The following is a 17488-nucleotide window of genomic DNA, read 5'->3' as shown; positions in this document are numbered from 1 at the left end:
TCCCCCGGGCATTCGCTGGGAGAACGGCTCCCGATCAACCCCACCTGCCGACACAGCTCAGGAAAGTGACCAGGGGATTACAGGCTGATATCACCCAGTCCCCGCCCTACTCTGGACCAATCAGTGAGCAGTATGGGTGGAGGAATGGATTTAGTGTTAATGACCCACCTGTGCTGATCTCTGTAGGAGTGTCCTCCTCTATAAATGTCCCCGTTATTCCATCCTCCTCCATAGACTGCTGATCATCCCTCACATACGTCTCTTCTTCTTCTGATTTCACCTCAAATTCTATATCGATTGGATCTCCACTCTAAACCAAGAGAATGAGAGAGAATATCATCTGTAAGATATAAACTTACATACAAAATCCACACATCATCTCCACCAGTCCATGTTCTAGATGCTCCGCCCCACCGACCTTGTAACAGTGGGGGATGGTGTGACCTTCCTGTGTGGAATCCCGGGAATACAGAGGACGGGGACATCTCTCTGGGGGGTTCCTGGTATTAGGTGGCTCCATCATATCCTTGTGTTCTTCTGAAAACTCCTCCATCACTCCATACTCCTCATCCTCCTCTTTATACTCTTCTTTAATATCAATATTATCATCCCCGAGGTTTCCACTCTGAATATATAATATAAAACATTCATTATAATAAACATGTTTGTGTATAAATCATAACCACCAATAATTGTTCCTCATCTACCTGATGATGGTGGGGGATGGGGTGACCTTCCTGTGTGGAATCCCGGGAATACAGAGGATGGGGACATCTCTCTGGTGGGTTTCTGTAGCTGGATGACTCCACCATGGTGTCCTGGTACAGATCTTTGTGTTCTTCCTCCATCACTCCATCCTCCTCATCCTCCTCTTTTATCTCTTCTTTAACCTCAACTTTAGGATCTCTCAGGTCTCCACTCTGAATATAGAATAAAAATGACATCAATGGTAACAATGCAGATAATGTACAGATCCTAATGATACTCTCAGTGATTGTTCCTCATCTACCTGATGATGGTGGGGGATGGTGAGACCTTCCTGTGTGGAATAATCCCGGGAATACAGAGGACGGGGACATCTCTCTGGTGGGTTCCCATTACTGGATCCATCTGTAGGAAACACACACACTGACTGAATACATTGTTTCTATGTGTTTATCAGATGATGGGGGATCTAGGTGGAGCCTCCGTACTGCTCTCTCCTTTACAATAAAGTCTCCTCTTACCCGGTGATGTGAGGGGCGGCTGATTCTCCATCATGACGTCCTTCCCGGCACCGCTCACCTCTCCTGTCAGCAGCTCGATGATCTCTCTGGTGACTTCTAGAATCTTCTTTGTATTTCTCTATTCTATCAGGGAGGGAGGTGGAGGCAATGTGATGGTCATATGATCTCCAGACTTCACAGGAGGAAAACTCTAGAATTGAACACAAATAGTAAAATCAAATGACATTCCCAGAATCCTCCTCACCTCACTGGTCAGGTCTCTTTATTTAAACCCCACTTCATGCTGAGGTTTCTGATATTACATACAATGCAGGTCCAACAGCCCTACTATGAAAGTGAGGAGGCCAGGGGCCGGCCCACATCCTAAGAGCATCAAAAAAAAAAGAGTCGGGTAGAGGAATATTAAGAGGAGGCGCTGTGATGTCAGTGTGATGTCATAGGGTTCTATGACTCTGATTGGAGGGACATTGGGAGGAGGAGCTGTAGGGGGGGCTGTGTGAGGTTTCTGTACACAGAATAATTTCTCCCGGGTGCGTCCCTCCTCTCCTAAACTGAAAGATGAACGTTGCCTTTCGGCTTTGCCAGGACACATCATATTCCCCATTCAGCTCTCCTTCCTCTCTGTAATGTGTGCTTTCTACCAATCCTTCTGACAGGTGTGTCTTCTCTCCTTAATCTCTCTTTCCCTCACCCCTCTTCTCCACCCCACAGCCTGTATATATCACCCTCACTTCTGTCCTCTCCCTATTACTGCACTCACCAACTCCTGATAATTCTAAACCCACATGCTAATAAAACCTCCAGGACACTGAGGCCCGTCCCTTCATATAAATCACACTCCCATATTACCCCTGTAACGGATCATGGACTATGCTGCCGGGACAGTTATAATCTTCATGCGGACTACAAGGAACTGCATGGCTTGTCACAATTGGATGTACCACATTGTATTCTGAGCTCAAAGGGTTAATTGGACAAGTCTCTTTCATTGCTCTTTCATTACCTCTCTTTTGTGGAGGTAAACAGACCCCCTGTGAGGTGTCTGCTGATGGGATTATGTGTGAGTGATAATTGTTTTAAAGGTTAATTGAATTCTATTGTCTAATCAAGTTAAGGAGCCAAAACGGCTAGCGGCTGATTGGCTCAAAGGAGTGTCATTGTTTCAAAGAGTGTGTATTGTAGAAAGTGTCATTTGTTTCTGTACAGTTGTAACCAGATATAAGCAGGAAAAATGTGGCAAATAAAGTCAGTCTGCTTGACTCTGCAAACGTAGCCCGTCTCGTTTCTTGGAAGGGCGTTCGATGGGATATACCGGCGGTACTCGCATATCGCAGCTTGCCAGGGAAAAGGACGTCTCCAACGGCTGAGACCCTCACACCAGTGGGTAGCCGTTACAACCCCCCTCACCCTTCTGCTTCTCCTAACCTCTGGAGATTAAACCCCAAACCCTGGACCTCCATCATTTAACTGTGCCCAAATCTCCCATCACCCCATGCCCTCTGGCAGCAGCTGCAATCCACACAATTTAGTTTCTATCCCTCTTCTTCCTCAAACCAGCCTCCCCTTCTCTTGCACCCTTTGGAACGCCTGCTGTGTCTGTAACAAACTCACTTCTGTCCATCACCTCTTTATCACCAACTACTTGCTGTTACTGAAACCTGACTTCATGAATCTGACACTGCTTCTCCTGCTTCCCTCTCCCATGATGGCCTTCTACGGACTCACTCCCTCAGACCCACCTCCCTCTCTGTCACTCTCCTCATTTGAGACACATTGGCCTAGATTCACGTAGGGCGGCGTAACTATGTGCGGGCGTAGCGTATCTTATTTACGCTACGCCGCCGCAACTTAGAGAGGCAAGTGCTGTATTCACAAAGCACTTGCGTCCTAAGTTACGGCGGCGTAGCGTAAATGGGCCGGCGTAAGCACGCGTATTTCAAAGTAGGCAGGTCGTGGACGTGTTGTATTTAAATTAAGCGTGACCCCATGTAGATGCATGGGCGAACGAACGGCACATGCTCAGTATCACGTCGTATTTACGCCCAAAGATACGCCGGCTCAATGCCTGTGACGTGAACGTAACATACGCACAGCCCCATTCAAGTACGACTTACGTAAACGACGTAAAAAGATACGTTTGTTCCGACGTCCATACCTTGCATGGGCTGCGCCACCTAGAGACCAGCTTTATCTTTACGCCGGCGTATGCCTTACGTAAACTGCGTAACTAATTGCGCCGGGCGTACATACGTTCGTGAATTGGTGTATCTTGCTCATTTACATATTCGACGCGGAAATCAACGGAAGCGTCACCTAGCGGCCAGCGTAAATATGTACCCAAGATACGACGGCGTAGGAGACTGTACCCAAGACTTACGATGGCGTATCTGGAGATACGCCGTCGTAAGTCTTTGAGGATCCGGGCCATTGTATTTATCTATTTTCTCCAGTTTCTTTAAGAAGTGCTGTGCTATCGGCCTGGACCGGTATCAACCTTTCTTGATGACTTCTGTGCCTGGCTACCCTACTTTGTCTCTCCTGAAATCCCCACAATCATTTTCGATGACTTCAACATCTCTGTTAATACTAATACTCCTGCTACTTCTAAACTTTTCAGTCTAACCTTCTCTTTTGACCTGAAGCAATGGATACTTGACTGTGCACACTGATTCAGCCCTATACGTGAGGAATGTTCTGCCCCTGAAGGGGTTAATCTAGGTTTCCACACAATGGGCCAGGTTCAGAACGGAGATACGACAGCATATCTCCGGAAACGCCGTCGTATCTCTGAGTGCGGGCCGTCGTATCTATGCGACTGATTCAGAGAATCAGTTACGCATAGATTTCCCTAAGATCTGACCGGCGTAAGTGTCTTACACCGTCGTATCGGCTGCATATTTACGCTGGCTGCTAGGTGGCACTTCCGTATAGTTCCGCGATGAATATGCTAATTAGGTAGATACCCCGATTCAGAAACGTACGTCCGGCCGGCGCATTTTTTTACGAAGTTTACGTTAGGCTTTTTTCGGCATAAAGTTACCCCTGCTATATGAGGCGTAGCTAATGTTAAGTATGGACGTCGTTCCCGCGTCGAGTTTTGAAAATGTTACGGCGTTTGCGTAAGTCATTCGTGAATAGGGCTGTACGTAAGTTACGTTCACGTCTAAAGCAATGACGACTTGCGGCGTAATTTCGAGCATGCGCACTAGGATTTTTTCACGAATGGCGCATGCGCCGTTCGTAAAATACGCCAAATACGTGGGGTCATAGTGAATTGACATAAAACACGCCCACATCATCCCTATTTGAATTAGGCTGGCTTATGCCGACACACATACATTACGCCGCCGTAACTAAGGGCGCAAGTTCTTTCTGCATACGGAACTTGCGCCCTAAGTTACGGCGGCGTACCGTATCTGCGATACGTTACGCCCACCCATAGATAGGCTATTCTATCTGAATCCGGCCCTATATATGTGTGTATCATCATCTGCTGGAGATAAAAGACGTCACAGTGACTATGGAGGAAGAGGACGGACATGACGGGGGTTACTGGGTGTAAATAGAAAATAAGATCCCCACCCTTTTTAGATTGTAAGCTCTTCTGAGCAGGGCCCTCTTAATCCTCTTGTATTTCATTGTTTTATCTCCCTTTTATATTGTAAACCACTGCGTAAATTTTTAACGCTATATAAATCCTAATAATTACCTCCTCTGCTGCCACTTCCAGTGATTTCTCCTCTCTGCTTCCTCCCGACTCACCTCTCACCCGGAACTTCCTGTCTGTACCTAATATCACTTCCTGTCTCTATGGTAGATGTGAGAAGATCATCACTTTGTGGAGCTCAGAGGAACTGCAGCCCTGAGAAACGTCTTGTAGTGTGCTCACAGACATGAGCTGTGGGGTAGATTCAGGTAAAGGCGCGCACTGATACGGCGGCGCAGCGTATCGTCTTTACGCTACGCCGCCGTAAATTACAGGAGCAAGCGCTGTATTCACGAAGCACTTGCTCCGTAATTTGCGGCGGCGTAGCGTAAAAGGGGCCGGCGTAAGTGCGCTTAATTCAAATGATCCGGTAGGGGGCGTGGATCATTTAAATTAGGCGCGTTCCCGCGTCGAACGTACTGCGCATGCGCCGTCCCTAAAATTTCCCGACGTGCATTGCGGTAAATGACGCCGCAGGGACGTCTTTGGTTTCGACGTGAACGTAAATGGCGTCCAGCGCCATTCACGGACGACTTACGCAAACGACGTAAAATTTTCAAATCGCGACGCGGGAACGACGTCCATACTTAACATTGGCTGCGCCTCCTAATAGCAGGAGAAGCCTTACGCCGAAAAAGCCTTAACGCAAACGACGTAAAAAACGAACGCCGGGCGCACGTACGTTTGTGAATCGGCGTATCTAAGAAATTAGCATATTCTACGCCGACAACAACGGAAGCGCCCCTAGCGGCCAAAGTGATATTGCACACAATTCTACGCCGCCGCAATCAAGTTACGTCGGTGGAGGAAGCCTATTTTTACAGCATAACTGCCTTTGTGAATCGGCGTAACGAAACGCAGATTCTACCCCTGTGTGTGCAGTGTAGGCTGGTGCTATTTTGGGGGCAGCAGATCAGCCCAGGGGGGGGCTGTGTCAGTTTAATTCTGGGACACTGTATTGTCCTGGAATAAAGGTACCCGGGACAGACCTGCAAAATGCGGGACTGTCCCGGGCAATCCGGAACACGTGGTCACCCTATGGTGGCTGTGTCGTGTGACTTATGTTGGAACAATAAAATCACGTTGGATCGTTCTGCTTTTTCCTTTCTTTTCCATTGTTGTCGGTGGTGAGCCATGGCTAGCACCCAGCACATCCGGAGTACACTGATTCACTCACCTGGAGTGCCATTCCCTCTGTATCGTCTATGGTCCATGCCTACAGACCTCAGGTTTTGTAGATATGTAGCTAGATTCACACAGAGTGCCGCAACTTTAAGGCGTGTTTACGCTACGCCGCCTTAAGTCAGAGAGGCAAGTACTGTATTCTCAAAGTACTTGCCTCCTAACTTACGGCGGCGTATCGTAAATGCGGCGGGCGCAAGCGCGCCTAATTCAAATTCGGCTGAGGGGGCGTGTTTTATGCTAATTAGGCTTGACCCGACGTGATTGACTTTTTTTATAACGACGCATGCGCCGTCTGCCTACATTTCCCAGTGTGTAGTCCGCCGCACGGGCCTATTGATTTTGAAGTGGACGTAAATGATGTAAATCCCTATTCACAGACGACTTACGCAAACGACGTAAAATTTTCGAATTTCGAAGCGGGAACGGCGGCCATACTTTAACATTACTATTCCAAATATTTGATGGAATAACTTTAGGCCTGATAATGCGTTACGGAAACGGTGTATCTGTACTGCGTCGGCCGAGCGTACGTTCGTGAATAGGCGTAACTAGTGATTTACATATTCTACGCCGACCGCAATGGAAGCGCCACCTAGCGGCCAGCCTAATTATTGCACCCGTCGCATCTTAGATAGGTTTAAGTGTATCTCTGTTTGAGAATACACTTAAACCTAGGTCGGCGCAGATTCCGACCTAACTCTACCTGAATCTAGCTATAAGCGTGTAATGGATCAGAGCTGCAATGGGGCTCAGGCTGAATATCTGCTGCTGCTCCTAATAATGAAGCGTGGAGATGCGTGCACGTCGGGAGTAATCACACTGGACGCCTGTTCAGTTCAATCACTTCCTTATCTCTGTTTATTGTGGGCGGTGTCTAACTTTTATACACGAAGAACAATAGAGTATACGTCACTACTGTGTAAATGTGATCAGTCTATAAGCACATCTTAATTGGCTGAAATACAAGAAGAATGCAGGAACTTGGATGTCCGAAGCTTGCTATCTCTTCACTTCCTCATTCCTTCAGTGCATGGGCAGCAGGGTGTAGACGCCATTGCTAGTTCCAAAGCAAAGCTGTATACTATATAATAGGGTTGTCCCGATACCGATACCAGTATCGGTATCGGGACCGATACCGAGTATTTGCGGGAGTACTCGTACTCCCGCAAATACCCCCGATACTGAAATAGAATACTTGCCGCCGCCGTTAATCAGCGTGCGGGGAACATTACAGCTTTCGTTTGAATAGCTGTATCCCTGCCGCGTATAGACACTCCCCCTTGCGCAGGATTGGACGGATGATCTGTCCAATCCCGAGCAAGGGGGAGTGTCTATGCGCGGCAGGGATACAGCTAGTCAAACGAAAGCTGTAATGTTCCCCGCACGCTGATTAACGCGGAACGTGCGGCATCATGAAGGTATGTGGAACATGGCTGCAATATGTGGGGGGACATGGCTGCATTATGTGGGGGACATGGCTGCATTATGTGGGGGACATGGCTGGAATATGTGGGGGACATGGCTGGAATATGTGGGGGACATGGCTGCATTATGTGGGGGACATGGCTGCATTATGTGGGGGACATGGCTGGAATATGTGGGGGACATGGCTGTAATATGTGGGGGACATGGCTGTAATATGTGGGGGACATGGCTGCAATATGTGGGAGACATGGCTGCAATATGTGGGGGACATGGCTGGAATATGTGGGGGACATGGCTGCATTATGTGGGGGACATGGCTGGAATATGTGGGGGACATGGCTGTAATATGTGGGGGACATGGCTGCAATATGTGGGGGACATGGCTGGAATATGTGGGGGACATGGCTGCATTATGTGGGGGACATGGCTGGAATATGTGGGGGACATGGCTGCATTATGTGGGGGACATGGCTGGAATATGTGGGGGACATGGCTGTAATATGTGGGGGACATGGCTGTAATATGTGGGGGACATGGCTGCAATATGTGGGGGACATGGCTGCAATATGTGGGGGACATGGCTGCATTATGTGGGGGGACATGGCTGCATTATGTGGGGGACATGGCTGCATATGTGGGGGGACATGGCTGCATTTGGGGACACATTTAAAAAAAAGTATCGGTATTAAGTATTGGCGGGTACATGAAAAAAAGTATCGGTACTCGTACTCAGTCCTAAAAAAATGGTATCGGGACAACCCTAGATAGTAATAAGTAAGGAATTGCATGGAAACATGTATACACATAAGAAAATAGGCATTTTTATGATTATCGTTATGTTTATTACATTCCTTCACAAGCGTTTGCGGGGAACTGTATCGAATGCTCTTGCAAAATCCAGATACACCACATCCACAGCCCCCCCCCCCCTTCATTTCCTCGTAGCATTTTATTAGATTGGTCTGGCAAAAACAACCCTTCGTAAACCCATGCTGATTACTACTAATGATACCGTTTCCATCAGCAAATTCTCGGATATAGTCCCTTATCATCTCCTCCAAAAGTTTAGATACTGTTGATGTTAGGCTGACCGGCCTGTAGTTTCCAGGAATATCTCTCTCCCTTTTGGAATATTGGTACCACATGGGCTTTTCTCCAATCAGCTGGTACAATTCCTGTAAGGGGCCACTACACCGACCTCTGAAATAAAGGGGATCTTCTCCCATTGGTCACCAATGTAAGGGGGGCACTACACTGACCTCTGATATAAGGGGGATCTTCTCCCATTGGTCACCAATGTAAGGGGCCACTACACTGACCTCTGCTATAAAGGAGATCTTATCCCATTGGTCACCAATGTAAGGGAGCACTACACTGACCACTGATATAAAGGAGATCTTATCCCATTGGTCACCAATGTAAGGGGCCCCTACATTGACCTCTGATATAAGGGGGATCTTCTTCCATTGGTCACCAATGTATGGGACAACTGCACTGACCTCTGATATAAGGAGGATCTTCTCCCATTGGTCACCAATGTAAGGGACCACTACACTGACCTCTGATATAAGGGGGATCTTCTCCCATTGGTCACCAATGTAAGGGGCGATTACACTGACCTCTGATATAAGGGGGTCCGTCTCGATATTTTACAGACGTGGCCAATGGTGGAAATTGCCAAACACCAAATTACGATGCTCAGGGAATCCTTCCCCAACCTACCTATAATGATGGAATCATTTGTCCAGTAGTACCCTTCTGGAACATTCTGGTGAAGGAGAAGTGAGCTCTCAGACACCGTCACGGGGTTGTAACCTCTATACAGCCACTGGATGGCTTCCCCAGACTTCCACAGAGAATTTCGAAAGACGGTTATATTCTTTCTATTTTCTTCAATTGTTTTTTTTATATTTTTCTATTCTATTTGTTTCTGTTCTATTCTATAATTTTCCAATCTATTTTACCTGTCACAACAAAATGCTATCACATAAGGGATCAATAGCCCCCTATCTGATAGTAATAAAGTTAACCAAGTAACTCCCAAGCACTTAAAGGGGTTGTAAAGGTAAAAGTTTTTGCACCTTAAGGCATTCTATGCGTTAAGGTGAAAAAACTTCAGACAATAACGCCCCCGCTATACTTACCTGACCCCTAGAAAGTCCTGCGCTCGGCCCCGACATCCTCTTCACCGCTCAGCCTGGCCATTAATTGGCTAGAGCGGATGGATTGAAAGGAGCGCAGCCATTGGCTGGCGCTGCTGTCAATCACATCCAATGATGCGGCGCGCCGAGGGGGCGGGGCCGAGTTTCATTCCAGAAGAAAACTTGAGAAAACAGACCTCTTGCAAGAGTTTACATCACAAAATGTAAGAGGTAATGACTCTATTTTTATTTTTATCCGGCTACCAATGGCCAACCCGGTACAACACTTCATCCATGTCTTTGGTGATCTCTGATCTCCTTATGAACTGTTTCTTCCATGATGAAGATCAGCCATGGAGTATATCTGAGGTGTATATCAGGGTGTGCTTCTTCCCCACATGTCCAGCAACATTCATATACAAGACATTTCCCGCACTCACTAATACACCTCGAGGGTTGTGTGGGACCCCTGATGTACAGGAAGACAGGACTTCAGTGAGGAACATTTCCCTCACTCAGGACAGGAATACGGCTTCTCCCCCGTGTGAGACCTCTGATGTTTGACAAGAGTGGACTTCTTTGAAAAACATTTCCTGCACTCAGGACAGAAATACGGCTTTTCCCCCGTGTGAGATCTCTGATGCGTGACAAGAGCGGACTTCTTTATAAAACATTTCCCGCATTCAGAACATGGATACGGCTTTTCCCCCGTGTGCAATCTCTGATGATAGGAAAGTCCGGTCTTATCTGAAAAACGATTCCCACACTCAGTACAGCAATACGGCTTTTCCCCCGTGTGAGATCTCTGATGTCTGGAAAGACGGGACTTCTTTGAAAAACATTTCCCGCACTCAGGACAGGGATACAGATTCTCCCCTGTGTGCAATCTCTGATGATTGGAAAGAACGGTCTTATCTGAAAAACATTTCCCGCACTCAGTACAGTAATACTGCTTCTTTTCCCCCGTGTGAGATCTCTGATGTCTGAAAAGATAGGACTTCTCTGTAAAACATTTCCCACACTCAGTACAGCAATACGGCTTCTCCCCCGTGTGAGATCTCTGATGTTTGGTAAGATGGGACTTTCTTGAAAAACATTTCCCACACTCAGGACAGGCATACGGCTTCAGCCCTGTGTGCACTCTCTGATGACTGGAAAGAGCGGTACTATGTGAAAAACATTTCCCGCACTCAAGACAGGAATACGGCTTTTCCCCCGTGTGCAACTTCTGATGATGGGAAAGACCGGACTTCTGTGAAAAAGATTTCCCGCACTCAGGACAGGAATACGGCTTCTCCCCCGTGTGAGATCTTTTATGTACATTAAGTTTGGATTTATAATAGAAATACTTCCTGCACTCAGTACAGGGAAACCTCTTATGTGTTGCAAGGATGGCACCGTCCCGCACAGTCTGAGGTTCCTCAGGATAAGAGGAATACGATGGTCCGGCACCGTCCCGCACAGTCTGAGGTTCCTCAGGATAAGAGGAATACGATGGTCCGGCACCGTCCCGCACAGTCTGAGGTTCCTCAGGATAAGAGGAATACGATGGTCCGGCACCGTCCCGCACAGTCTGAGGTTCCTCAGGATAAGAGGAATACGATGGTCTGGCACCGTCCCGCACAGTCTGAGGTTCCTCAGGATAAGAGGAATACGATGGTCCGGCACCGTCCCGCACAGTCTGAGGTTCCTCAGGATAAGAGGAATACGATGGTCCGGCACCGTCCCGCACAGTCTGAGGTTCCTCAGGATAAGAGGAATACGATGGTCCGGCACCGTCCCACACAGTCTGAGGTTCCTCAGGATAAGAGGAATACGATGGTCCGGCACCGTCCCGCACAGTCTGAGGTTCCTCAGGATAAGAGGAATACGATGGTCCGGCACCGTCCTGCACAGTCTGAGGTTCCTCAGGATAAGAGGAATACGATGGTCCATCTACACTGTGTGGTGCCGGATGGACATTTGAGGTAGTCGGGTTTTCTCCTGGACTATACTGTGTGATGTCCTCATCTTCTACTTTACAGTCTGGAGACAAAGAGAGACAATCCTCTGAGGTTTTCCTCATCTCCCGTCCATCTACTAGAATAGAAATACAAATATTATTACTAGACATGAACTGATTGGTTCCCCTAAACCAGGACTCCGCCCACATCAGGCAGCTTTGTCTCTGAGGATCTTACAATTCCCTCCTCCATAAATCCAGTCTAGAGACATAAATTGTGTCTGCAGCACAGAGAAGGAAGATTATCTGAGAGAAATACAGGAATACAGGACGGGGAACACAGCTCAGGAAAGTGACCAGGGGATTACAGGCTGATATCACCCAGTCCCCGCCCTACTCTGGACCAATCAGTGAGCAGTATGGGTGGAGAAATAGATTTAGTGTTAATGACCCACCTGTGCTGATCTCTGTAGGAGTGTCCTCCTCTATAAATGTCCCCGTTATTCCATCCTCCTCCATAGACTGCTGATCATCCCTCACATACGTCTCTTCTTCTTCTGATTTCACCTCAAATTCTATATCGATTGGATCTCCACTCTAAATCAGGAAAATATCATCTGTAAAATATAATCTTACATACAAAATCCACACATCATCCCCACCAGCATGTTTTAGATGCTTCGTCCCACCAACCTTGTAACAGTGGGGGATGGTGTGACCTTCCTGTGTGGAATCCTGGGAATACAGAGGACGGGGACATCTCTCTGGGGGGTTCCTGGTATTAGGTGGCTCCATCATATCCTTGTGTCCTTCTGAAAACTCCTCCATCACTCCATACTCCTCATCCTCCTCTTTATACTCTTCTTTAATATCAATGTTATCATCCCCGAGGTTTCCACTCTGAATATATAATAAATCATTCATTATAATAAACATGTTTGTGTATAAATCATAACCACCAATAATTGTTCCTCATCTACCTGATGATGGTGGGGGATGGTGTGATCTTCCTGTGTGGAATCCCGGGAATACAGAGGACGGGGACATCTCTCTGGTGGGTTCCTGTAGCTGGATGACTCCACCATGGTGTCCTGGTACAGATATTTTTGTTCTTCCTCCATCACCCCATCCTCATCATCCTCCTCTTTTATCTCTTCTTTAACCTCAACTTTAGAATCTCTCAGGTTTCCAATCTGAATATAGAATAAAAATGACATCAATGGTAACAATGCAGATAATGTACAGATCCTAATGATACTATCAGTGATTGTTCCTCACCTACCTGATGATGGTGGGGGATGGTGTGACCTTCCTGTGTGAAATCCCGGGAATACAGAGGACGGGGACATCTCTCTGGTGGGTTCCCATTACTGGATCCATCTGTAGGAAACACACACACTGACTGAATACATTGTTTCTATGTGTTTATCAGATGATGGGGGATCTAGGTGGAGCCTCCGTACTGCTCTCTCCTTTACAATAAAGTCTCCTCTTACCCGGTGATGTGAGGGGCGGCTGATTCTCCATCATGACGTCCTTCCCGGCACCGCTCACCTCTCCTGTCAGCAGCTCGATGATCTCTCTGGTGACTTCTAGAATCTTCTTTGTATTTCTCTATTCTATGAGGGAGGGAGGTGGAGGCAATGTGATGGTCATATGATCTCCAGACTTCACAGGAGGAAAACTCTAGATTTGAACACAAATAGTAAAATCAAATGACATTCCCAGAATCCTCCTCACCTCATTGGTCAGGTTCTCTTTATTTAAACCCCACTTCATGCTGAGGTTTCTGATATTACATACAATGCAGGTCCAACAGCCCTACTTTGAAAGTGAGGAGACCAGGGGCCGGCCCACATCCCAAGAGCATAAAAAAAAAAGAGTTGGGTAGAGGGATATTAAGAGGAGGCGCTGTGAGGTCAGTGTGATGTCATAGGGTTCTCTGACACTGATTGGAGGGACATTGGGAGGAGGAGCTGTGGGGGGAGCTGTGTGAGGTTTCTGTACACAGAATAATTTCTTCCGGGTGCGTCCCTCCTCTCCTAAACTGAAAGATGAACGTTGTCTTTCGGCTTTGCCAGGACACATCATATTCCCCATTCAGCTCTCCTTCCTCTCTGTAACATGTGCTTTCTACTAATCCTTCTGACAGTTGTGTCTTCTCTCCTTAATCTCTCTTTCCCTCACCCCTCTTCTCCACCCCACAGCCTGTATATATCACCCTCACTTCTTTCTCTCCCTATTACTGCACTCACCAACTCCTGATAATTCTAAACCCACATGCTAATAAAACCTCCAGGATGCTGAGGCCCGTCCCTTCATATAAATCACACTCCCATATTACCTCCCTCACCCTTCTGCTTCTCCTAACCTCTGGAGATTAAACCCCAAACCCTGGACCTCCATCATTAAACTGTGCCCAAATCTCCCATCACCCCATGCCCTCTGGCAGCAGCTGCAATCCACACAATTTAGTCTCTATCCCTCTTCTTCCTCAAACCAGCCTCCCCTTCTCACTTCTGTCCATCACCTCTTTATCACCAACTACTTGCTGTTACTGAAACCTGACTTCATGAATCCGACACTGCTTCTCCTGCTTCCCTCTCCCATGATGGCCTTCTATGGACTCACTCCTCCAGACCCACCTCCCTCTCTGTCACTCTCCTCATTTGAGGCACATTGGCCCGGATTCACAGACATCGGCGCATATTTATGCCGCCGTAGCATATCTTCTTTACGCTACGCCGACGCAGCGCAGAGAGGCAAGCCCCGAATTCACAAAGCACTTGCCACCAAATATGTGCTGGGTTTCTTAGGCGCAAGTCCTCGTAAGTGGAAGTGGGCGTGAGCCATGCAAATGATGGGCCGAGCGCCATAAAGATACGAATAACGAACGGCGCATGTGCCGTCCCGTGGAAGCATCCCAGTGCGCATGCTCAGAATCACGTCGGAACTACTCCCTAAGATACGACGGATCACTGCCTACGACGTTAACGTAACCTACGCCTAGTCATATTCACGTACAACGTAAACGACATAAGATACAACGGCTTGTGTTCCCTGGTCCATACCTTTGCATGGGTTGTGTTACGGACGTACGACTTACGCAAACCGTGTATATTATGCGCCGGGCGCAAGTACGTTCGTGAATCGACGTATCTCCCTCATTTCCATATTTGAATAGGAAATCAATGGGAGCGCCACTTACATCTAGTGTAAATATGCGCCCAAGATACGCCGGCGTAGGAAAGTTACGTTGGTCGGATGAAGCTTATTTTCAGGCGTATCTTGGTTTCAGAGTCCGGCGCATATTTACACTTACGCGGCGTATCTCGAGATACGTCGGCGTAAGTGCTTTGTGAATCCGGGCCATTGTATTTATCTATTTTCTCCAGTCTCTTTAAGAAATGCTGTGCTATCGGCCTGGACCGGTATCAACCTTTCTTGATGACTTCTGTGCCTGGCTACCCTACTTTGTCTCTCCTGAAATCCCCACAATCATTCTCGGTGGCTTCAACATCCCTGTTAATACTAATACTCCTGCTACTTCTAAACTTTTCAGTCTAACCTTCTCTTTTGACATGAAGCAATGGATACTTGACTGTGCACACTGATTCAGCCCTATACGTGAGGAACGTTCTGCCCCTGAAGGAGTTAATCTAGGATTCTTAAAGCACTTACGTTGACGTATCTTTATATACGCCGCGTAAGTGCACAGATGCGCCGTCGTATCTATGCGCCTGATTCCCAATGCAAGATACGCCTGAAATGTGGCTTCATCTGACCGACGTAAGTTCCCTACGCCGTCGGAGCCTGGGCGCATATTTACGCTGGCTGCAAGGGGCGCTTCCATTGATTTACGCGTTGAATATGCAAATGACCGAGATACGCCTCTTCACGAATGTACTTGCGCCCGTCGGCTGTTGACGTAAGGCGTACGTCCGGCGTGAAATTATTCCACCTATAGGAGGCGCATCCCATGCAAAGGTATGGACGACGGAACAGCCGTCGTATTTTACGTCGTTTACGTAGGACTACGTGAATAGGGCTGGGCGTAGGTTACGTTCAGTGATTCGACGTATCTTAGTGGTTAGGTCCGACGTGATTCTGAGCATGCGCACTGGGAAGCGCCCACGGGACGGCGCATGCGCCGTTCGTTCAGCCATTCATTTGCATGGGGTCACGGTTCATTTAAATGGATCACGACCACTTCCTTCCTACTTTGAATTAGGCGGGCTTACGCCGGCCAATTTACGTATACGCCGGTATAAAGATGCGCCGCTCTACGTGAATCCGGGCCTATATATGTGTGTATCATCATCTACTGGAGCTAAAAGATGTCACAGTGGGCTAGATTCACATAGATCAGCGGATCTTTAGATCCGCGTAACCTATGTGATTTAAGACCCGCCGCCGCAAGTTTGAGAAGCAAGTGGGTAATTCACAAAACACTTACCTCCAAACTTGCGGCGGCGGATCGTAAATCCCCCGGCCGAATTCAAATTCTGCGGCTAGGGGGAGTGTACTATTTAAATCAGGCGCGTCCCCGCGCCGATTTAAATGCGCATGCGCCGTCCGCGAATTTTTCCGGCATGCATTGCTCCCAATGACGTCGCTAGGACGTCATTAGTTTCGGCGTGAGCGTAACTTGCGTCCATCGGTTTTGTGAATCGACGTACGCAAACAACGTAAAAAAAAAAAAATTTACGCGGGGACGACGGCCATACTTAACATTGGCTGCACTCATAATGAATGAATGAAAAACTTATAAAGCGCGGCGCATGCGAACTGAATCGCTTCTGGGCGCTAGTTGTTCGTGTCTCATGATATCAGAGTTTTGATCTGTCTTCTGAAAGTCAGGTGGTTTTCCTCCAACCGAATGCTGGTTGGTAAAGCGTTCCATAGTCTAGGACCCTGAAAAGCAAACCTTCTTTCTCCTCATAGAAGCAGGAGTAACTATGCGCCGGAAAAACCGTTACGTAAACGTCGTAAAAACACTGCATTGGGCCTGCGTACGTTCGTGAATTGGCGTATCTCGCTGATTTACATATTCTAGGCGTAAATCAGCGAGAACGCCCCCAGCGGCCATTTTTAAATTGCAGTTAAGATCCGACGGTGTAACACAGTTACACCTGTCGGATCTTAGGCATATCTATGCGTAACCTGATTCTATGAATCAGTCGTATAGATACGACCAGCCTAAGTCAGAGATACGACGGTGTATCAGGAGATACACCGTCTTATCTCTTTTTGAATCTAGCCCAGTGACTATGGAGGAAGAGAACGGACATGACGGGGGGGGTTACTGGGTGTAAATAAAAAATAAGATCCCCACCTTATTAGATTGTAAGCTCCTCTGAGCAGGGCCCTCTTAATCCTCTTGTATTTTATTGTCTCCCTTTTATATTGTAAAGTGTAAACTGTTAGCGCTATATAAATCCTATATAATAATAATTACCTCTCTGCTGCCACTTCCAGCGATGTCTTCGCTCTACTTCCTCCCGACTCACCTCTCACCCAGAACTTCCTGTCTGTACCTGACATCACTTCCTGTCTTCCATAGAGACTTCCTGTCTCTATAGTAGCTGTGAGAAGATCACCACCTTGTGGAGCTCAGAGGAGCTGCAGCCCTGAGAAACGTCTTGTAGTGTGAACACAGACATGAGCTGTGTGTGCAGTGGTGGCTGGTGCTTTAAAAAATTTGGGGGGAGTGCAAACAAACCCCTTCAATTCCACACTCACCATGGTCACGGCTCCCCCGATGCAGCTTTCCCCTGCGGCTTCCGTGTTAACCCAGACTTTTTTTTCTGGGTTTCAAATATTCAGCTTTCTGATTGGACGGGACGAGAAGATGAAAACTAGA

General features: G+C 47.5%; 1 protein-coding gene across 1 annotated transcript in view; it reads right to left on the bottom strand.

The window, feature by feature from the left end:
- Window positions 1–14031, bottom strand: part of LOC120910635 — a gene marked incomplete at its 3' end in the record, with an annotated part of 108785 nt that extends 94754 nt beyond the window's left edge. Inside the window, 2 exon segments of the mRNA XM_040322389.1 lie at window positions 10298–11152; window positions 13979–14031. Coding sequence (XP_040178323.1) covers window positions 10298–11152; window positions 13979–14031 — 908 coding nt within the window.
- Between the last annotated feature and the right edge of the window lie 3457 nt (window positions 14032–17488).

Source organism: Rana temporaria, chromosome 8, assembly GCF_905171775.1.
Source record: "Rana temporaria chromosome 8, aRanTem1.1, whole genome shotgun sequence".
NCBI classification, from domain to species: Eukaryota; Metazoa; Chordata; class Amphibia; order Anura; family Ranidae; genus Rana; species Rana temporaria.
This window is presented reverse-complemented; position numbering and strand designations above follow the sequence as displayed.